The 24,157-nt window shown below is 44.1% G+C and overlaps 1 protein-coding gene across 2 annotated transcripts in view; it reads right to left on the bottom strand.

Annotated features, from left to right (window-relative positions):
• Positions 1-2,725: 2,725 nt before the first annotated feature.
• Positions 2,726-24,157, bottom strand: part of LOC142311030 (rap1 GTPase-GDP dissociation stimulator 1-like) — a 331,284-nt gene continuing 309,852 nt past the window's right edge. For both annotated transcript variants that reach the window (XM_075349022.1, XM_075349021.1), the window contains 3 exons: positions 20,899-21,025; positions 20,448-20,576; positions 2,726-3,214 (listed from right to left, as the gene is read on the bottom strand). In XM_075349022.1, the coding sequence (XP_075205137.1) occupies positions 3,063-3,214; positions 20,448-20,576; positions 20,899-21,025 (408 nt within the window). In that variant the 3' untranslated portion in view covers positions 2,726-3,062. The remainder of the gene's footprint in view (positions 3,215-20,447; positions 20,577-20,898; positions 21,026-24,157) is intronic.

Genomic DNA, 24,157 nt, shown 5'->3' with positions numbered 1-24,157 from the left:
ATCTTCAGATCTATAGGATAGAGGATGACTTATTAGGCGCTGGGTCCTCCAAAGCCCCCACTGTGGAGCCCCACCTAAATAGAGTGCAGATCAATCTCTGCTCCATTCATTCTCTCTGTCACTGACAGAGATGAGTGAATACAACACACAAACTTCCACAACAACTTCCATATGTAAATTGGTCACTTCCACTGTGACATTTTTCCACTGTTTGAATTTAGGTTTTTGCACTTTTTCGCCTTTCACACTTCTGTGAAAAATCACATACGTTTGGTCCTTCATGTGCCGTGATTTTGGTAAATGAGTTTTCTCCGTGTGTTAACACATGGAGAACAGGAACGTTCTGCTCACCTGTCCCTGGCGCTGCTGTTCGTGGTGCTGATGCCCTCCACTCTACGGTCTCCGACCCTGTTGAGTTCCCGCTGCTGCTTCTGGAACTCTGTGCAGTGAATATGCGATAAGCATAATGAGTGGGGGTCGGAAACAAGTGACAACCGCGGCAGAGACAGCAGTGCAGGAAAAGGGGATTGTAGAAATTCATTTTATTTCACAGAAACGTGGTTTTCTCCTGTACATGTCACATGGATCACATCTGTGCGGTCCGTGTGACACCCGTGCTGCCGGAGAAAAATGGACATGTCTAAGAATGGAGCACACGAACACACGTTGCTCTGCATGATCCATGTGAAATCACACACATGTTCACAGACCTATTGATTTTAATGGGTCTACATGTGCCAGTGTCTCCGGGACGTGTGAAACCGGATATCACATGAACCGGAGACACGGATGTGTCAAGGGGACCTAAGAAAAAGTCCTGTTGAAACAGGTTAGTACGGCAGCACTGACCTGTGCAAGTTTTATTTTTCATGTTCAGGCTTCTAAAATGGCAGGCAATCGGAGAAGGAATACTGTGGCCTAATCTCTGAAGAACGCTGTTAATAAACCCTTAACGGAATTTTCCTCACTTTTTCAGCCCAGAAGTGGTGTGCTAAGCACGGCTACAGGAGCTGAGCGCGCTCTATACTGGACAGAGGCTGGTTGTGTTACATACAAGCTAATGCATGCTAACAGCAGCTTAAGTCAATTCCAATTGATGTTGATTAACCAGTTAAATGCCACTGTTGTTCAGTGATAGCGGCATTTAAATGGCACCCAACTGCAGGAACCAGAGACTTATGAAGGCATTTGGGGGTCTGCTAATGGCCTATTGGCTGACATCATAGTCACAGTGCTTCTGCAGTATATAGTATGAGTGATCAAATAACTGCAGGTTCAGAATTCTTAAAAGGATTAAAAAAGTAAATTAAAAAAAAATAAAATTGTAAAGGTATAGTAATAAAAGTTTAAATCACCCCACCTTTCCACAGTCAAAAATAAAAAAAATTGGGATAAAAATAAACATTTGTTATAACTGTGTCTGTAAATTTTGAGTTATATTAAATTGTTTTAAACACTAAAAGAAAAATATTTAAACTCAAGAATTTAAATATTTTGGTCACTGGCACTGTACTCACCTCAGAAATGCAGTGTGATCAGAACATTGTTTTGTATCCCAAATGGTATAATGAAAATATCTGCTTAATGACCAAACAAACCCTCTAAGAATTCCATCAACTGGAAAAAAAAAACAAACTGGTCCAAACGGCCAACTTTTTTTTTTATTTGAAGTTCAGAAGTTTAACCACTAAAATCATATAAAAAAAAAACCTCATTTTGGTATAGCTGTAATTTGTACCAACCTGGAAAATCATATAAGAAGGTAATTTTTACAGCATCATGAACCAGGTAAAATCGACGTCACAAAAATAATCTTTTAACCATTTCACCCCACTTGGAATAAGAAAAAATTATGATTTTTGAAAGAACCGAAGGGGGAAAAAAATGAAAATGCTAGTAAACTAAAGTCGACCAGTCTTAAACAGGTTAGTGCGTGTGTGTGCACGTGTTAGGGAGTTACAATATACACTAGAAAAAAAGATGGATGGGAGAAGTGGTCACCATGTGTTTTTGTTTGGTTTGTGTCTGTGCTATAAATAATACCGCTGTTGTTCATAGTCTATGTATGCTATAATGTTTTAGGTCTGTTCATGTCAATACTGATGAGCTATAGCGATGAGCGAGCACTAAAATGCTCTACTGGATTCGTGTTGGTCAGACACACGGATGAGTTCGATGCGAGTGACAAGCATTATAGAAAGTCAATAATTGCCCTGTTCAGGTCTCCACTCACAGAGCCAGACATATACAGAGTATATCCGGGGGGAGAGTGGGGTTTTTTTTTTTTTTTTTTTTGGGGTCACACTACATTTGAGTGTTACTTTATCCCCTAGAAGAGCTATTTAGATACTGTGAATGGTTCTCCCTCAGGTGCCTGCGCACATCATGCAGTGAAGCAAGTCTGTGTCTTGTGGTCGTTTCACAAAAGGAATATCCGAGCACCGGCAAAACTCGGCTGAGTACCCGAGCACCTCAATGCTTGATCAAGTAATAAGCAGTGCCGACCACATTCGCCCCTCACTAATGGGCTGTAATCCCAGTACGCATAGGTATGTGTAATGCTTTTATTCTCCAAGGTAGAGCGTAATGATGGTGCCTGTTCACTTCCTGAGATGTGGAGGAACAGTGATACATTTAGGTCTTCACTCCGATTCTGGAGATTGCCATTATACTGTTGACCTCTTTCCTATGTGCGTCATTGTACCACAGCTCCAGATTACAAATAGACTGAACAAAAATGGACATTTATTTAAAAAATAAAAAAAGGATCTACACACTATTACAAAATGACTGTTCATTTCCATCTATAGCCATTCTAGTTTGGCACTAGTATGCAGATAGGAAGAAATATTACGGATCCTTTGATGATATTCGTAGAAGTAGATGGTGCTATAACACTATTGGAAACCCACACTTATTACTATTGTACTTAGTCGCAGTATTAACCATACAGTACACTCCCTAAGAATCACTAGTGGGAGAGGTTGCTACATGATGCAGGACAGTGGGCGAACACTTTGAGTTCTTTGTGTGAGTTTGTTCATTTCGGTAGAATGTTTCATCTATGGAAAGAAATGGTCACTGTTCTGACTAAAATGTTCTATAATCTCCAAAACTTTGTTGGCCTGTTTGACTACATTGCTGTTGCTGTGTGTACGTAGCTTCTCCAAGGTTTCTTTTAGGTTCATTACTTCCATTTCCTTCCGCAAATCATCTGTAGAAAGAAAGCTTACAGTTAGACACCTTCTTTTAGTGCCAGATTTATCGTTCGACTTTGTCTACTGCAAGAGACATTTCTTTAAACTGTAGTATATATATATAATTTCTCTCCCTGATGGGCATCTTCCTCTCTCACCTACAGCATTTATTATGCTTTGCCTATATAAGACCATTAATTGCACAACGCTCTACAGATGTGATTATCACTGTCCCCATTGGGGCTCACAATTTAAGTTCCCTACCAGTAGGTCTTTGGAGTGTGGGAGCAAATCCACACAAACATGGGGAGAACATCCAAAGTCTATGTAGATATTATTCCTGGTGGGATTTAAAGCCAGGACTCTAGCGCTGCACTGAGCCACTGGGCAGCATTAGATCGGAACAAGGGGAAGGCTACAAAGGATACAAGATGGTGAGAAGCGAAAATGCTTTCGTAAAAGCAGTGATCTAGATCACCAAAAGAGTAGAATAAAATCCATATAAATTATATTAAACATTAATGCAGCCACAGAAAGTCAATACATATATAGTGAAAGTGCATGGTGCAGGAGTACAAAACAGCGAAGGTGCCTGAGACAAATACCAAGAATCCATAGGGGGAGAATTGTGTCTCCAATAGGGTGTGTATGTTGAACACTTCAAAACGTGTTCACAATAAACCCCACCAAATCCTGCTTATGTATCCTGGTCTTTTTAATGACGTCGACTGCAGCGCAGAGATAGCCACAATTACCCTCCATCATCACTATATGCAGGTTTTCTTTTGGTGGTGCACAATGTTAGTTTTGTACCAAAATTGCCTTTAGAAATTATGGCCAAAAAGATCAACCTTAGTGTCATCAGAAAATACTATGTTGTTCCACATACTTATTGTAGGTTTTGGCAAAACATAGTCAGATTTGGATGGTTATCTTTGTAAGGAAAAGGCACATGAAAAATATGAGAGATTATCAGATGCAGTACCCAACAGGTACTTGACAGATAATTCTGCAGTTCTTTTAATGTTGCTTATCAGTCTCTTAGCAGCCTTCATTGACCAATTTTCTTCTTGTCTTTTTATCTGTCAATTTTTGAGGGATGTAGAGTTCTAGTTAGTCACTGTTGTGCCAATTTTAAGCCACTTCTTGATTACCATCTTCACCGTGCTCCATGGTATATCTAATGCCTTAGAAAAACTTTCATACCCTTGCTGTGTTGTCAGCTGTTTATGCACCATGGATTTTGCAGTAAAATTCAACTAAGAAAATCCTACGAGAACAGATAAACTTTATATGAGGTTAATCAGAACCCTTGTAAAATTATAGCAGCAGTGTTCTAACTATGTAACATGAGTGTAAACATGATTAGCTGATTCTCAACACAACCACATCCCCAATTGTAGAAGGGCATTCACATGTATGCAACCATATTCATTTTTCATTTTTATTACCCGCTCCAAAATTATTTTTGTTTCTCAATAAAATAGTACAGATTATGAATGACCTACAAGATGGAAAAAGTCCAGAAATGATTGTTTTTGTTTTGATTTTTTTTACATGCCTAGCATGGCATTTAAGCAAGGGTGTGTAGAATGTTTATAGCCACTGTACAAAAATGTGTAGCCTATTTAATGGAGGTGAACGATAGGGCCGCAAATGTATGGATGCATGTAGGTCAAAATTTTGCATCACTCTTTATAAGCCTAAACTTGAAGTGGGTCTGAAACATCCACAAGCTACACATCTTTCAGTTTTGTTTTTTTTTAATTTGTATCTTGTGCTCTGCTTTTGTGCTTTTGGATTATAAACACTAATGTAAAATAAAATATTGACTTGTGGCATATAGGATATATGATTACCCCTAGTGGTGAGTGGACTCTCAGAAAACCTGGACCGATGGGTCCCTGTTATCTGGTTTTTAAAATCAGAGTTCCAGGCTGGATTCCAGCCCCTATATAAGTCTATGGGGACCAAAATCCGGTGATTAACAATGGTGGTAGAAGGGATAGGAGCAAGTGCGCTGTACTTACCGAGGCTCTGTCGCAGCTGTACACTGCTCCAGCGACCACCCATTCACTTCTGGGGCCGCGTTTTAGGTTCATGCATATTCCCTGCTTCCCCTGTCCAACGGTGTCTGTGATTATTCGCAATCAGAAGTGCCCACACCCTCAGTGACAGTGTGTCTGACGCTTCCAAACACAGACTTAGGTCTGGGAGTCTATCGTACAGTAAAAAAAAAAAAAGAATAAAATTTTTTTTTTATATAAATATATTTGGTGTAGGATCCCCCATATCATGATACCCAGCACAGATAAAGCCTATGGCTGCAGGCTGCAAACCCCAGCCATGTGCTTAACTTGGCTGTGCATCAAATTAGGAGGAACCGTATGCGGCTTTTTTATTTTATTAAAATAATTTTAAAAAAACAATGTGCGGTTACCCCAATTTTGATACCCAGCCAAGATAACGTCCAACAGCTGGGAGCTGGTATTCTGAGGCTGGGTAAAACCCATGCTTATTGGGCCGCCCCCTACCTTAAAATAGCAGCCTACAGCCTCCTAGAATTATTGCATCCATTAGATGCGAAAACCCAGTGCTTTACCCGGCTCTGATTGCCCTTAATCAGGGTAATGATGGGTTAATAACAGCTCACAGCTGCCACTAAGCCCTAGATTAGCAATGTTAGACCTCTGAGACCCTTATCAGTTATCTGTATATGAAAAGAAAAAAAACACAAACCCCGAAAAAATCCTTTATTTTGAATAAAGTACAAAAAAACACCCTCTTTCACCACTTTATTAACCCCAAAACGCCCCTTCAGCTCCTATGTAATCCACACGAGGTCCCACAACGATTCCAGCTCTGCTACATCTGAAATTACAGCGCGCGATCATAGAACATATCCGCATGCTGTAACTGCAGGCCGAGCAGAGACTGAGCCAAGATCAGTGGTGATGTCACTCAGGTTAGTTGGGATCACCGCAGAAAGGTTCCCACGGTCCTTCACTAGTGACCGCATGTAACCTGCCTCAGTTTACTTCATTAAACTCTGTGACCCCACCTGCAGCTCCCACATGGCTGGGAGCTGCAGCCTGTAGGCATATGCTTTATCTGTTCTGAGTAGTAATAAGGGGGACCCTACGCCAATTATTTTATTTATTTGTCCAATACAATAGTGACCCCCAGACAGCGCCTGTAATTGGTTACAGTCAGACGCTTTCACACAGCCTGCGGGTGTGTCTGACTGTAACCGATCAGAGATGCGAGGAAAGCAGTGCCGCGAGAGCCATGTGCAGCTGTGTCTCGGTAAGTTGAAGCGCTTGCTGAATTCTTGGTTTTTTTATTTTTTATTTTTTTTTCCCCCAAGTGCCGGATCCAGATTAACACCCACAATCCCGGCCCAGCACTTGGGTAAGTTTGAAATTGCGCGGATCCGGACTTTTACAGTCCAGGTCCGCCCATCACTAATTGCTAGATCTCATTTTACCCTAGACCTTTGCTGCCTAACCCTTTTTTAACTTGAGCCACATTCATTTCTGTGAGAGGGTCATGAGCCACATCCAGTGTTTCCAGTGCACAGAAGGAAAAGATAGAAGCTTGACAAAGGCGCTGCGGACCAATACAAATTGGGGTTTATTCTAAAATTAGGATAAAAATATGGACATAACAAGCATACAACAGGTTTCTGGGACCTATAATGCAAGCTACCACGCTAACATTTTCCTGCGATGTCATCACTTCTCAATCAGTTGGCCACTGCCTTTCCACGCTAACCGGAGTTGTGCAAGGGTTCACAACCACCATAGGTGAGCTGCCTACCATTGTGATTTCCAGAACCTCCCTCCGGACAGCACCACAGGAGTTAATCCCCTTGACCTATACAGGGACAGGATCACAGAGTGGTTAAAAGACCGCTCCCCACATCCATCCTCCAGTGTTTTTCCTGTCTCTACAGGAGACAGTCGCATGAGAGTTTCTCCTGAATTGGACATATTTTATCCTTTAGAATTTCATCATATGGATTTAGTGTGTATGGGCTCAGGGGGATCGAGGGGTCTCTGCCTTCCCTTCTACCTGATTAGTGGCCCAGAGCTGAAACCTCTCGAAAGAATGTCCCTCAGCCACCACTCGCTGTGTCAGAACGGGCTCAGGGGGATTGGGGGGTGTCTGCCTTCCCTTCTCCCTGACAAACAGTCCGGGATCGATACCTCTCTGGGTAGAGGTCCCTCAGCCATCAGCGCACCATCTGAAATAATGTGGTATTCCTGGCCGTGACTCCACTACTCTCCGTGGAAGGCGACACGGTGGAGTCTGCACAGGTAAGTGCACAGTGGTTTTATGGGCCTCTGAGCTGATTCAAGCAACACGCCCGTTAACAAAACCTGGGCCTCACGCATTAAAGTTTGCTTCAGGCCCAGAGGCCAGGCCTTGGAACTTTTTGAGCAAAGTTTATGCCGCATGGCTGAGGTTGCTGCCTCATATTCTGATTGGGCCAACAGTCTCATATTTCAGCTTCCGAATTTAACTGTTGATGAGACTTTATGTTGATCCTCATTTTGTGGTTAAATGACACTCGTATGTTCCCACTATATCACCTGTCTAGATTCTGTCTACTCCTTCTGTACTGGGGCATATAATGTGGATATAGCACACTCTCTTGGATGTCAGGACTTCACTTCAGCTGAATCTCAGGGTGAACTAATTAGTTCAGGTGGGACTAATCTGACTCTTGGCTACCTTTTCTATGGGTAGATTTCTCCTGAGTCCACAGATAGTTTATTTCTTGAGGGCAAGTCTGATGTGCTTTCCTGTTCAAGGCTCTGCCTGCACCTCTGGCTTTGCATATTGGGTCTAGCAAGAGCTCCCTGCTTAGGCCTTTCATTTTCATAGAGCACCCTGGCTCTCTGCCTCACTGGTGTACCCTCCTGGCTTGTACTGCTGGCCTCTGTGCCTCCGGGTCTTGTGCCTCTGTGCCCTCTGGGTCTCGGACCTCCAGGTCTGTGCCTCAGGCTTGTACCTCCGGCCTCAAGGCTTGTTCCTCCGGACCTCCAGGCTTGTGCCCGGCCTCCGGGCTTGTGCCTCGTGCCTCCGGGCTTGTGCCTCGTGCCTCCGGGCTTGGGCCTCGTGCCTCCGGGCTTGGGCCTCGTGCCTCCGGGCTTGGGCCTCGTGCCTCAGGGCTTGGGCCTCCGGGTTTGAGCCTCCTAGGCTTGTACCTCCGGGCTTGTGGCTCTGGCCTAGCGCCTTTAGTCTCTGGCCTAGCGCCTTTAGTCTCTGGCCTAGCGCCTCGTGCCTCGTGCCTCTTGCTTCTGGCCTCGTGCCTCTGGCCTGGTGTCTCTGACCTCTGCGCGTCTAAAGCCTTGCGCGTCTAAAGCTTTGCACCTCTGAAGCCTTGCGCCTCTAAAGGCTTGCGCTTCCAAGCTTTGCGCCCTGGCCTGGCGCCTCGAGCTGCATGCTTCACATCTTGGGTCTCTAGTCTCTATTCCAGAAAGGGGGTCTGTTACTTAGGACCTGGGCTTAACTTAGCTTGCTAAGCACCATACTCTGATTGGCCGAGTAATTCTCCTCACTACTGTTTCAGAACGGGAGTCTGAGTTCGGTTATGGTCTATACTCTGTCTTGTCGGGAGCATTCAGCTGTGCTTAATTGCTTAAGTCTGGCCTCTCGTTTATAATGTATGGTTAAAGTGAGATGTTTATAGAATAAACTTTATAATGTGACATACTATCATTCCCGTAAGGGAATATCTGCATGAAGCAGATTGTAGTAATGGCCCATATTAAGGGGAAGGGTCCCTTTCTGACTCGCTCATATGGCAATCGCTCAGATTCTAGTTAAACAGCCTGTGAGGTTTCTCATGAATCAAATAATGCAACATCTGGTGTCAGAGCAGCATAGTCTCCATCATAGGCTCTCTAATCTCACTAGATAAAATTCAGAGTCTCACCACTCTCTAAGAATCTCTATGATTGGAAATGACCCTTTGTGCTCTAGAGGATGTCCCCTGGTCACTATTAAAGATTGGTGGTTTGTCCGCACTAGTGACTTGTATAGAGGCAATTTCGCACTAGTTAAGTATAGTCCATTCCTAGTTATGCATCTGCCCCAGGTGGTAGAGGTTTCTTTACATCAGCTCTGGATACGAATTAGATCCTGTATCAGAAGCCTTAGATATCACAGGTGGTCTGATGATGAAGCTGGCTTGGTAATGCCAGCGGACATGCCTTCCTGACTACAATTATACATGTCTTTAGTCTTCATGAGGTTAGTCTATTTACCCGAGGCTTCTGAGGCCAAAATGGGGCCTCTGGTGTAACGACAAGCTGGTCTGTCTCCAGGGGTAGTCAATTTGAGCCTAGGAGAGCTGATGAGTACTGCCCTGGGTTACTAAGCACAACAAGGTTATAATGTACAACAGTTGTCATTACCGTCTGGTCGTGCATTTCTTCATTCCCTTTGACGGGCTGTTAGACTTAATATCTATTCTATGGCTTCGGTGTCAAAAGACTATTTCATTTAACACTATGCTTTTCCTTGCCATGGTTGTAATACAACTCTGGTGTATCACACTATATCTGCTTTCTGCTGTATAAGTTGTCTACCACATTTATACTGCGTATTTACCAGTATACTCACTTTGATGTTCCTTGCAGTTTTCTAGTACATATATGCTATTTATTGCATATAGTTCCTACTGATGTTTCATCAGGGCTTTCCTATCTGGATGTTATGGATCTAAACCAAGCATGTTGTTACTCGATAACATGCACTGCATGTACTTCAGATACTTGCAAATTTATCCTACTGTCCATATTTCTGGGTTTACAGATTGATTTACTATGTCTGATCTAGTTCTTGCCCAGGACTTGGGTCCTTAAGGCTTCTGTACCCGCCCTGAGCTATTACTTTGGTACTGCTCCTGTGGTGCTGTCCGGAGGGACGTCCTGGAAAATACGAATTACACCTACCGGTTATCAGTAATTCAGTTTCCAGTAGTCCCTCAGGATAGTAGCCCTATTTACCTCCCCTTACCTCATCTGCAAGATAAACTCTATTATTTGTTTGTATAAACCATTGTATCCATCCTTCTGTAAGTACTTTAAAAGAACACTGGAGAGAGGGAGGGGCCTTTTAACTGCTCTGTGATCCTATCCCTGTATAGGTCAAGAGGATAAACTCCTGTGGTGCTGTCCTGTGGGATGTTAGACCCGTGGAAGCATGGGCAATCGGTGCGAAATGGCCGTTGTCTGTGTGCACGCAATCCCGGCGCCCTCCCCCATTGCCTGAATAAACCAGTCTCTTGAATTTTATACTAACCGGTAAGTGCCTGTTTTCTTCTATTTTGGAATTTTACGGCGCTGCAGCTTTGAAGTGCACCCTGGAAAGTAGACCCATACTTAGGCTCACGCTGAATATCTGAACAGGTGGAATAAAGCAGTGAATTGATTCTGTGTTTACTAGTGGATTTCGGAGTGTGACTGTCCGTTCAGTGATTTAAAAATAGTGCCCAGTGTTCCTTTTTTTGGTGGATAAATCCAGACAATCACCTTGTCTGATTTTGGCAAGATTTGTTTTGAAAATTATGGTGGAAAATAAGTAATTAGTCATCTAATAACATGCAAGATATTTGGCTCTCATAAATCTGTAACTTCTCTAAGAGTCTCCTCTGTCCTCCACTCATTACCTGTAGTAATGGCACCTGTTTAAACTTATCAGTATAAAAGACACCTGTCCACAACCTCAAACAGGAACACTGCAAACTCCACTATGGTGAAGATCAAAGAGCTGTCAAAGGATACCAGAAACAGAACTGTAGCCCTGCACCAGGCTGGGAAGACTGTACATACTTTTCAGACCTACGTGTGTCTGATGCATAACAAAACAACTGACAAAGGGGACACAATAACAGCGGGGGGGGAGGGGGCCTGGAATTAGGGGGAGGGGATGGTTGGACACCTCCTATCCTTGCATGCAGCTCTCCCTACTTTCCGAGCCAGTCTCTATACAGTTTCCACAATTGTCGCCGAGCATGACCCTTAGAAGACTTTATAGATGCCCTGGTGTTATGATCCGGAACCATGGAAGATCACCATAAATCATTGGTAAAAGGTGACAAGAGCATTGGCAACTAATCTGGCCACCATCCCCTTACTAACCATCAACACTAGAAGTAGCCGAGGGGTGAACTAACATCCTGTGCACCGCGAACCCAGCCAGAGAACTAGCTATCCTAAAGGAAGGAAAGATGAATAACTCTCTGCCTCAGAAAATAGATAAAGAATAGCAAGCCCCCCACATTCAAAGACTGCGGTGATATAGGAAAACACAATACACAGATAGATGATAGGATTAGCAAAAGGTGAGGCCCTACTGACGAAATAGGACAGGATAGGAAAGGAACTGATGGTGGCCAGAGAAAAACCCTACAAAAATTCCAAAACCTGATAGTACAAAAAGCCCTCAGATCACTAGATCTGAACTCTGTCCAATACCAGGCGCTCTTGTCATACCAATGAACAGAAAGCAGGAACCATACAAATTCAAGAAGCAACAAACACATGGACTCATAGGAGCAATACTCCAAACAAAGCTGCAGGGAGCTTCCCAGCTAAGCAACTGAGAGGGAAGATCCCTGCATGCAAATAAACTGACAATAACCACAGCAAATGACAAACTCAGATAAGAGCAAAAAGAACCAAACAACAAATAAAGAGCCAAGCACTTATTTGTGGTAGATGTGGTCTGGAGCAGGATGAAGCAGGCTGGTGAACAAAGAACAACTGACATCCGGCATAGCCTGCCAGCAAACCAGGGTTTAAATAGGCAGAGTGTTAGCAATGGAAACGCCCATTGCTCAATACACCTGGTCTCTGTCCAAACCATTCCTGGCCACAAGAGGGAGCCTCACAGCAGCAAAAGCATAACTGACATTCACAACACCCTGGCTAGTGAAGGGCAGGTGAGGTACACTAGACCCCACCACTGCACTAACAAGACATAAGGTGAGGTAAGACAAATAGGTAAAAAACAACCAAAAGGATAAAGCCTGAGAGCAGGAAACTTCACAGCAGAACTTCCTCCAAGACGAGAGAACAAATGAGTTTGTATCTTCAGCAAGAAATGCTGAGAAGACACCTCTATTTAAATCTGAAGGGGCATGGCTACAAAGTAGTTGCAGCTGAAAAAGTCAGCTAGGAACTGCTGGACAACAAAACTGACATTATCTTCAGATGTACTAAAAGAAAAGAATCCACATTTAAATGAAAAGTCCCAGATGGCAATGAGGGATCCCAGCCCTGAATTCATCACTCGTCTCCAAAAATAGAGACACGATCATGACAGCAGCAAACTCGCCTGATCTAAACCTAATAGAGAATCTATGGGGTATTGTCAAGAGGAAGATGAGAGACACCAGACCCAACAATTCAGATGAGCTGAAGGCTGCTATCAAAGCAACCTGGGCTTCCATAACACCTCAGCAGTGCCACAGGCTGATCGCTTCCATGCCATGCCGCATTGATGCAGGATTTCATGCAAAAGGAGCCCTGACACAAGTATTGAGTGCATTTACTGTACAGACTTTTCAGTAGGCCAGCATTTCGGCGTTTAAAATATTTTTTTTCAGTTGGTCTTATATAATATTCTAATTTTCTGAGATAATGACTTTTGGGTTTTCATTGGCTGTAAGACATAATCATCAACATTAACAGAAATAAACACTTTAAATAGATCACTCGGTGTGTAATGACTATATAATATGTTTCAATTTTTGTATTGAATTACAGAAATTAACTTTTGATGATATTCTAATTTATTGAGATGCACTTGTATATAACTCCTACTAACCTCATACACTTCAGCTGCTGATAACCTCGTAATATAAGCCTTAGCTGCTATAGAGCCTTATAATAGATACATCATAGGCCTACTTCACATGTACGTATGTAAACACTTTCATGTGGCACAGTCCAATTTTCCCATCCATGTTTAGGTGTGCCCTGTCCGTGTAACACGTACAGGAATAAAATACAGTACATTCAGGAAATTAATGATTTTTAGATGTTAATGATGTGTAATGATATATACAGTGTGTCCACCCATATGTCCACCGCCATTAACTTGAGAATGAGGGCAGCTATAGGCATAGAAGTGGTGTCTATGTATAGTAAAGTAGCCATGCGCTATGCAATGAAACCACCTATAGCGCCACCTGGTGGAAAACAACGGAGTTAGCATTTTTATTTTGAAAATGGAACGAGATAGAGAAAAAAAGTGAATTACAAAGTTGTAGGGCATCATCAATTCAATACGAATCGACACCTTGCATACAGAAATGCTATGATTAGAACGTGTAAAACTCACAAGTCTGCGGACATGAAGCGATACGTCATGGAGACTGTCCTACAAGTCATTGGGTATGGTAGCTGTGTGGAGTGGCCTCCACACTCACCTGACCTGACCTCATTGGACTTCTTTCTGTGAGGTCACATCAAACAGTAGGTGTATGCGACCCCTCCACCAACATTGCAGGACCTACGACGACGTATCACAGATACTTGTGCAAATGTGTCACCTACCATATTGCGCAACGTGCAGCAAGATACAGTATGCTGTCCAGAGTCCAGATGTGCATTGCAGCTGACGGTGGCCACTTTGAGCATCAAAGTTAAATGAGCGCCATATGCATGACCAGCATTCAATGTTTTTTTTTGGGGGGGAATCATGGGTTTCATATCATAGCATTTCTGTATGCAAGGTGTTGTTCATATTGAATTGATTCCCTACAACTTTGTAATTCACATTTTTTCTCGTTCCGTTTTGGAGCTAAAAATGCTAACTTCGTTGTTTTTCACCAGGTTGCGCTATAGGTGTTTTCATTGCGTAGCGCATGGCTCATTTACTATACCTAGACACCACTTCTATGCCTATAGCTGCCGCCGTTCTCAAGTTAATGGCGGTGGACAGGATATGGGTGGACACACTGTGTATATGTATATAAATATATGTGTGTGTGTGTGTATGTATATGTATATATATATATATATATATATATATATATATTTACACACACACACACACACACACACACACAGTATATCTGGCAGATTTAGAATTGGTGACAAAAACAGATCTAAAAATAGGTTTCAGTTTTCATTGCACCAATTCTTTTCGCTCCCCAGTGCTATCTATCTATTATCTATCTGTACATCATTCGTGTCCAAAAACGCTAGAAAAATGCAGGTTAAAAACGCATCAAAAATGCTGCAAAACACACGTTTTTGCCACTGCGTTTTTCCTGCCTAGAGATGCAGAAATAGTGCAGAAATTTCTGGATACAAATACTCAATGCGTGCACATACCCTAATAGTGTAAATTTAGTGTGCCCTATTAATAACTCAACACAAAGTCATTAATGTTTTAACCGATGGTAATGAAAGTGAGTACACCCCTAAGTGAAAATAGCCAAATTGTGCCTAAAGTATCAATATTTTGTACAGCCATCATCATTTTCAAGCACTGCCTTAACTTTCTTTGGCATGGAGTTAAGTAGAGCTTCACAGGAGCCACTAGAATCCTCATCCTTTCCTCCATGACAGAGGTGGTGTATGTTACAGACCTTGCACTCCACCTCCTGTTTGAGGATGCCCCACAGATGCTCACCCCCCTTTAACCTCTGTAGCAATGCTGGCAGCACTCGTACGTATATTTTGAAAGTACAACCTCTGGATATGATGCTGATAATGTGCACCCAACTTCTTTGGTCGACCATGGTGAGGCCTGTTCGGAGTAGAACCTGTCTTGTTGAACTGCTGTATAGTCTTGCCTACCATGCTGCAGATCAGTCTCGGGGTGGTAGCAATCTTCTTATAGCCTAGGCCATCTTTATGTAGAGAAACAACTTTTTTTTTTTTCAGATCCTTAGAGAATTTTTTGCCATGAGGAGCCATGCTGACCTTCCAGTGACCAGTATGAGAGAGTGTGTGATTGATAACACCAAATTTAACACACTTCAGACCTTGTAACACTACATTTTCACTTAGGGGTGTACTCACTTTTATTGCCAAATTTCCACTGTTATTCAAGCTGCACACTGACTACTTTACATTGTAGAAAAATGTTATATCTTCGGTGTTGTCCCATGAAAAGATATAAAATAATTACAAAAATGTGAGGGGTGTGCTCGGTTTTGTGATATACTGTAGACAATAGATGATAGGTAGATAGTAGATGATGGATGAATAAATAGACACACAGCATATTCTCACCAATGTAGAAGTCTTCCTTCCTGGGGTTTCAGGAGAACACGGTGTTCAGCAGCTTCTTATTTCTTTCTTCCTCTCACATGTAGATCTCATGTGACCAAAAGGTCATGGCAGGATCTTCAAGCTTTTCTGACATTGAATGATGGAGAAAGAAGCTTTCAGCTTTATTCTCCACCATTCAGATCAGCAGTCTGTCCTTGCTAACAGCTGATTGGTCTGGTTATTCCCATCAGCTGAGTCATTCCCCTGCTGCCTGTGTAGTGTACCGCCCCCATGCCAGCAGCCGGGCCGCTGCTCGGATTCAGATCTGCGGTGGCTCGAGGGGACTCCGGACCCGGGGGTCACGCGGCCACTTGATTAAAAAGGGGAAGTATGTACAGGGAGGGTTTTCAGAAAGTTCGTGACGCCACCCACGGTGCATGGTAATGTGAGGGACCACCGCTGCCGTTGGGGAGCCCGGTGACGATGGTGTGGCAGCCTGATGTTTAACCCCTCCGTGGGTAGGGGGTTTGCGTCCCGAGAGCCGTTGATGATAGGATGGTATTTGGGTGCCGCTGAGGATAGGAACAAGGGTTTTCAATGTACTCACTCAGTCCCGGAATAACTACACCGACAGCTTGTAAACCAGATTTCTGAGCACCACTGTAGCCTGGAGGGAGCACGCCTGAATCTGTGCCCTTGGTGTTGCTGTTAGCCTGTGGCCCTGTCCTTGGCACCTTCGTCTCTGTTGGACCCGTGGGTATAAAACTCTTTGGGTCCCGCTTACCCATATGGCTAATGGAGTGTGCTTGCTCTCAGGGTTCACGCGTAGGATTTCTTTAGATTGTAGCGGGAAAGTCCTATCCCATCGGTGCGCTAGTACCCCGATTTTGGAGCGGGTTTGGGTTGACACTTGAAGTCTTCACCCCCATCAGGTAAATTACCGGAATGCGTGAAGCTACTTTCTGGCCTAGAATCTACGTACCCCGTCGTGCCCTGGCCCCTGCCAGGTGATAGCTCAAGGCCGCCGGCCGCCCTCCTCGGCAGTCCGTGCCCCTTGACACTGTTCCCTGCGACCGGGGTTCCAGCTGCTACCAGGCCCAGACCAACGTCTGCCACCTAGTACACAGGAGCTCTCCTCCGTAACCTCTCCCTATCGCAGAGTCACTTCTCCTCCTCTGCTCAACTCCACTCTCTCAACTCGACTCTGCTCAACTGTCACTTTTCTCACTTTCCCCTCACCAACCCCCCATGTGGGTGGCCATATTCCCTTCAGGCCCCCTAATGGTGTGTCTGGTAGATTAAAGTGGGCAGTGTTCCTAGGATTTTGATTGGCTAAGCTGTTAGCAACACCAAAGTACCAGGATCCGTAACCAATGAGAGTGGATACTGTGCAGAAGGGCAGATTGCACAATACCCTGTGACGACCTGATAGGCCAGGGCGTCACAGTAGCGCCTCACAGGGCAGGTGTTTTACCCTACTCCTAGCCGGGCCGGGGGTGCAGATCCTCTGCGTCATCACTGAGTAGCTTGGCCCAGTTCCATTGCCCTGAGGCGTACTGGAAGAAGGATAGGAGGGTGGCAGGGAGGATGGAGGTAGTAGTCTAAGGTTTAGGAAAGTCTTTTAATGTGATCGTGAAGCCACCTGTGGTATGCAGCCAGGGATGGTGGCCGCCGCTGCAGGGTCTCTCACCGGGGCAGATGTTAAGTGCAGCCAGGATGGTGTCACTCCCCACAGGTGGAGCGGCATTACCCCGCGGAGGATGGCAGAGGACAAGAGTGGTGCTAGTCCCCGCTAGCGTCACAGCGCTGGGTGTTGGTGCCAGTTAAAGGAGAGGCAGAGGCTGTGGGTCCAAGTGTTTTTACTCACTAGTTGTTTAAGCGCTGCCCCGAAGTGTCATTCTCTGCCACGATGGGCTCCAGTCGATCCCGGATCCGTCGGCGGTCACCGCCGGTGCCCGTGAGAGTCTGTTTGTGAAGTGTCCCTTGGTTGCGATCCGGTACCCAGGCCGAGCCTCCTGCTTCAAGCCACGGGCCCTCGAAGATAGGGGAATACTAACTCCAGTTGTCAGTGCTAGGGGTTATCTCAAGCTTTGCCCAGGAAGGTTCTCCCTGAAGTGTGATGACTGTGCCTACTTCTACCCCATGTGGTGCCCACCCCCAGTGGTTGCCCTAGCGACTGGGAAGTCCCATGATGGCTGGCTTACCCTGTCTGCCCTAGTTCAACCCCCCTGTGTGTACGCACCTGCTGTTGTATGTGAGTGTTTTGTGAAGGCACCAGCAAGTTAACCACCCCTGACCCTGGATAGATATTTCCCCATAAAAGTGGTGTAATACCCTGTGGTGCCTGAAGCCCAAGGGTGCCACACCTACATTGTGTGCTGCACGGTAGGCTGAAGCAGGGGGCAAGAGGCTGGTCTTGCAGAGACTGGGTGTGTCTTTACTTTTAACGTTACGGCTAGCCTTTGCCAGATCAAAAAACATTAGACTGGTTGAAAGCAGCTCCTCCAGAATCAGGAGTGAGCTGGTCACATGACTAACTGTGGTATTTAGGCAGCTGTGCAGAATGCTGACAGTAAGTATATTACTGTCACTGTGAGTGACAGGAATGGGGGGGAACCCTATGCTGACTCTTAGACTAAGCATACCCTAAGATTTCCCTCAACCCAGGGGTACTTTTAATGGTAGCGAGGCCTGGCCCCCAACATCAACTATCTCCCATCCTTGTCCTTGCTGGTAAGACCCCTTCCACAACCCACCACCTGGGGAAAGGGCATAGACAGAAGTGAAAAACCCCACAGAGAAACTGACAAGGGAATAAACAAAAACTCACACCTAAACCAACAATAGGGGACAACAAAAGGTGAACAGGGAGAAGAAACACAGAAAGTAAAAGTAACAATGCAAGCTACCTTCACACACACCAATGCAATAGACCGCAACATCAACAGAAGCAGCAAGCACCTCCTCAAAGCTCCAGGTCTAGCTTCAGACTGAACTTAATAACCAGCATCCTCTGCGGTCAGCAGAGGGTTTATATCCAGGCTGGATGTGATCATCAGAGACAGCACTTGGGCAGAGTAAATGAGCTTGCCGCTAGCAAGGAAAACGGACATTAATTCTGCGACTGCCAGAGCAAAAACATACGTTTAATGTGTAAGGCCTCTGATGATAAAAGAGACCCTGAGCCTGTCACTACCCTCACCAAGAGACGACCGTGACAACTACAAACTGTCAGCACTCTGCAGCCTAGGTGTACACACAAATTATAGAGAAATTCTTGACAACCCTTTTAATTTATCTCTCCAATCTTTAGCAAGTACAAGAGCATCTAGATCTGCTCTTTTGTGCACAACTACGGTCAAAAGTTAGAATCTAGACACCATAGTGGTTTGACCTGGTGCTAATGCAATAAGCTGAGAAATAGCCTTGAGAAACACATCATGGCCCTCTAATCCATAGGTTGGGTAGCTGTGCTTTAGACCATTAAATACTCGGTGCCTTCAAGTTCTTAAAGATATAAATCCAGTGTGTTTGAGCCATTACACAGATGTGTGTTGAAGCTGAATAGTGCAGCCACAAAATCAGTTTGCTTGTGCCATCTGTAGTTCATGTGTAATTACTGAAGTCATAAAGTCCATATAAATCTAATCCCAATTCTGCCAGGAAGACCACAAAATACCAGCCATACTCCAAACCACTGCCACCAAGGTGAGTGTGGCCCACATATACTCCTACAGGGTTCATCAACAGTTGGTGTGCACTGCCAGCTGTAAATACTGGTAATATGAGTGATTTGACTTTCCATGTTTTCTCTCAGATTATAGTTATATAGGTACTAGCTGTAGTACACGGGCGTTGCCCAGGATAGTAACAGTCTCTCTGTCTCTCTCCTAGTCTTTGTCTGTGTGTCGCTGTCTGTCTCGCTGTCTGTCTCTTTCCTTGTCTGTCTGTTTCTATCTCTCTGTCTGTATTTGCATCAGTCTATCTGTCTCAATGTCTGTATCTGTCTGTCTTTCTCTCTCGCTGTCTCTTTGCCCAACTGTCTGTTTCTAGGTCTGTCTCTTGCCCGGCCTGTCTCTTTGCCCGGTCTGTCCCTTTGCCCGGTCTGTCTCTTTTCCCGGTGTGTTTCTTTCCAGGGCGGTCTCTTTGCCCGTCTGTCTCTTTCCAGGTCTGTATCTTTGCCCGTCTGTCTCTTTGGGCATTTGTCTCTTCGCCTTGCTGCCTCTTTGCCCAGCTGTCTCTTTGTCCAGCTGTCTCTTTGCCTGGCTGTCTCTTTCCAGGGCTGTCTTTTTGCCCATCTGTCTCTTTGCCTGGTCTGTCTCTTTGCCTGGTCTGTCTCTTTGCCTGGTCTGTCTCTTTGCCCGGTCTGTCTCTTTGCCCGGTCTGTCTCTTTGCTCGGTCTGTCTCTTTGCTCGGTCTGTCTCTTTGCTCGGTCTGTCTCTTTGCTCGGTCTGTCTCTTTGCCCGGTCTGTCTCTGTCTGTGTCTCTGTCTCTCTCTATCCCATCTCATCACGACATCATATTACCTCACACATAAGCTTGTTATACTAACAGTTTATTTTGTTCCTATAGCAACCACTAACAGTTGCTATTTATAGCCTGCAGCTCCCAGCTCCATTCAGTGTAATGGCTGCAGGATTTTTGTAGAGTAACTGGAAACTACGGGGTTAAATTTTCCTGCCCAAACATTTATGACATTCCCTGAGTCACATGAGGCGTCTGTCCAAAATTTCGTGATTGTAAATGCGATGGTGCAAATTCCTTTAGCGGACGTACATACATACACACACACTGTACATACACTGAGCTACATGATACATAGATGTATAAAGGTTACACTATTACTTCTGAGGCCTATTTATGTAATGCAAACCCCTCAGTTGGATCTGAACCAATGCTGAACTCCTGAAACAATCCGCAAATATTTCCATTCAAAAGATTTTCTGCTTCAAACTAAGAATAAATAATCTTCCCACCCAGCCCCTCTGGTAAAGGCTGCAGTCATTACCTGAGTCTATGAGGCTGCATAGCAGACCCATGGAATTGTATTTCACCTCTGGTCCCATAGATTCATCTTGCAAAACTTTGTGCAGGATTGAAACCAACTCCGACTCTTTGAAGGTTTCTTCAACAACCTCTGAAATGTAATGATGACCATTACTCCGTCTCATAAACCAGTACTATTACACAAATGATGTTGCAATGTCTCCTCTGTATTAGTTGAGGATGATGGTGTTTGTTGGCATCGCCATTCTTAGAAAAGCATGAAATGATAAAATAGTGTGTATGATGATGATGAATCTCATTCCCACCAGTGTGCTCGCATTACATTCCCGAACCTTCTATAAATCACCTACTAGATAATGAATTTTCTGTCGAGCCTTCCTATTTCATTACGCAATGTTCTGTGCCCCTATAATATAATAGGTTTGTTTTGTGATTGCAGCGTTTTACGTTACCAAGGTTGATGGCAGAAGCGATGGCTAATGCGATGAGGGCTTCGTTTTGCATAATGGCGTGCTCGCTGGTTGTCATGGATACCAGATGCTTCACACCTTTGGCCTGTTCAATAGCCTTGACTACATCCTGTGCATAATAATCAAAAGAGAAAGTTTTTAAATTGCGCAACCTTGACGGAAGTGAGAATCACATAAAGCCCATTCTAGATCTTGTTCTGGCTTCTGATATTTTCTGAAGTATCTCTCCAATATCCCTCATCCTGAGAGCTCACAAGAGTGAACACTCCTATACAGCTACTGGCAGCTCATCCAGAAATGTGATTACTAATGCTGTGACCAATTCCTCAATGTAACCCCTTAGATCCAGGTGTATAAAGGTCACCACCATACAGTATTACATCAAGATATACAAAGGTCACCACCAGACAATATTACATGCAGTTGTATAAGGGTCACCACCATACATTATTACATCCAGGTCTACAAAGATCATCACCATACATTATTACATCCAGGTGTACAAAGGTCACCATCATACAATATTACAACAAGGTGTACAAAGATCATCACCATACATTATTACATCCATGTGTTTAAAGGTCACCACCAAACGGTATTATATCCAGGTGTACAAAGGTCACCACCATACCGTATTACATCCAGGTGTACAAAGGTCATCACCATACATTATTACATCCAGGTGTACAAAGGTCATCACCATACATTATTACATCCAGGTGTACAAAGGTCACCACCATACGGTATTATATCCAGGTGTACAAAGGTCCCCACCATACAGTATTACATCCTGGTGTACAAAGGTCTACACCATACATTATTATATCCAGGTGTATAAAGGTCACCACCATACATTATTACATCCAGGTCTACAAAGATCATCACCATACATTATTACATCCAGGTGTATAAAGCTCACCATACAGTATTACATCAAGATGTACAAAGGTCACCATCATACAGTATTACAACAAGGTGTACAAAGGTCACCACCATACATTATTACATCCAGGTGTACAAAGATCATCACTATACATTATTACATCCATGTGTTTAAAGGTCACCACCATACAGTATTACATCCAGGTGTACAAAGGTCACCACCATACGGTATTATATCCAGGTGTACAAAGGTCACCACCATACAGTTTTACATCCAGGAGTACAAAGGTCACCATCATACATTATTACATCCAGGAGTACAAAGGTCACCATCATACATTATTACATCCAGTTGTACAAAGGTCACCACCATACGGTATTATATCCAGGTGTACAAAGGTCACCACCATACTTTATTACAACAAGGTGTACAAAGGTCCCCACCATACATTATTATATCCAGGTGTATAAAGCTCACCATACATTATTACATCCAGGTGTATAAAGGTCACCATACAGTATTATGTGCAGGATTACAAAGGTCACCACCATAAAGTATTACATCCAGGTGTAAAAAGGTCATCATCATACATTATTACATCCAGGTGTACAAAGATCATCACCATACAGTATTACATTCAGGTGTACAAAGATCATAACCATAAAGTATTACATCCAGGTGTACAAAGATCACCATCATACAGTATTACAACAAGGTGTACAAAGGTCACCACCAGATAATATTACATGAAGGTGTACAAAGATCATCACCACACAGTATTACAACAAGGTGTACAAAGGTCACCACCATACATTATTACTCCAGGAGTAGAAAGGTCACCACCATACAGTATTACATCCAGGTGTACAAAGGTCACCACCAGATAATATTACGTGCAGGTGTAGAAAGGTCATCACCAGATAATATTACGTGCAGGTGTAGAAAGGTCACCACCATACTGTATTACAACAAGGTGTACAAAGGTCACCACAAGATATTACATCCAGGTGTATAAAGGTCACCACCATACAGTAGTATGCATCATAAGTCCAACATAAGGATAGGTGCACAGAAAGCATGAACACGACAGATATTCTGTCCACATTTTCCAGTAGGGATGATGAGAGTTGCCATCAGGAGGTTAGTAAAGTTCATTACCTGCATTGATGAAGTCCTGCACTCCTGACGTCAGCGCTTGTCACTGACTTCCATGCCTACCGCGTTCTCAGATCACCTCTCGCGGGCGACCCTAGACTGTGACTAGCAGTGACGGTACGGGCCGCCCGCGAGAGGTGATCTGAGAACGCGGCGGGCATAGAAGTCAGTGACAAGCGCTGAGGTCAGGAGTGCAGTGGCGTACATCACTGCAGGTAATGTACCTCGTTAACCTCCTGAAGTCAGCGCTGGACATGCCCTGCAGTGACCTGGGCTGACCTATTGATGTTAGCTCAGGTCACTGCACTGCTCTCACAGCCAATGGGGAACATTTTGTTCTTCATTGACTAAGATAGTGAGTATGGATCGTCGTAGGACCTCCTTACTGGTTACGCCAGACCCGGATTTGTTTTTTCTTTCCAATACATTGGTGAAAGAGGGAATGTGTTGGGGAGTGTTTTTCCAAGGATTAAAATATAACTTTTAATTTATACTGTCTAAAAAAGACCAACATACAAAAAGTGCAGTGCAATAAAGAATAATAAAATGGATAGATCTCACCAAACTTCTTTCTGAGTAGATCTCACAGCACTGGATACATGGGCAAAAGAGGGCCGACTTGGAAAAAAGGGGTAACAAAGTCAGTGTATGCTAACACCTGTCGTGCCCATGCATAAGCTTCCGCCCTAACAAGGGCAGCACCCAAGTCAAGCAAGCTGCCTCAGTGAAAATTAGCCCCTTCCAACGCGTTTCCCTCTCCAAACTAACAGAGAGTTCATCAGGGGAGAATTGGGACGTATAGCCTGCAATGGCAGGTACATACATACACAAAGCACACTTCCAGTCTGGGCATTAGCACACATGCTGAAATTGAGCTGTGTGAACAAATAGACTAGAAGTTTGGAGAGGGAAACGAATTGGAAGGGGCTAATTTTCACTGGGGCAGCTTGCTTGACTTGGGTGCAGCCCTTTTTAGGGCGGAAGCTTATGCATGGGCACGACAGGGGTTTGCATACACTGACTTTATTTCCCCTATTTTCCAAGGCGTCCCTCTTTTGCCCGTGCATCCAGTGATGTGATATCTACTCGGAAAGAAGTTTGGTGAGATCTATCCATTTTATTATTCTTTATTGCACTGCACTTTTTGTATGTTGGTCTTTTTTAGGCCTAAAACACACTTCCGCAAAAAAAACGTACGTGTCT

The sequence above is a fragment of the Anomaloglossus baeobatrachus genome, chromosome 5, assembly GCF_048569485.1.
Source record: "Anomaloglossus baeobatrachus isolate aAnoBae1 chromosome 5, aAnoBae1.hap1, whole genome shotgun sequence".
Lineage (NCBI taxonomy): Eukaryota > Metazoa > Chordata > Amphibia > Anura > Aromobatidae > Anomaloglossus > Anomaloglossus baeobatrachus.
Note: the sequence above shows the minus strand (reverse complement) of the source record. Positions and strands in the feature narration are given on the sequence as shown.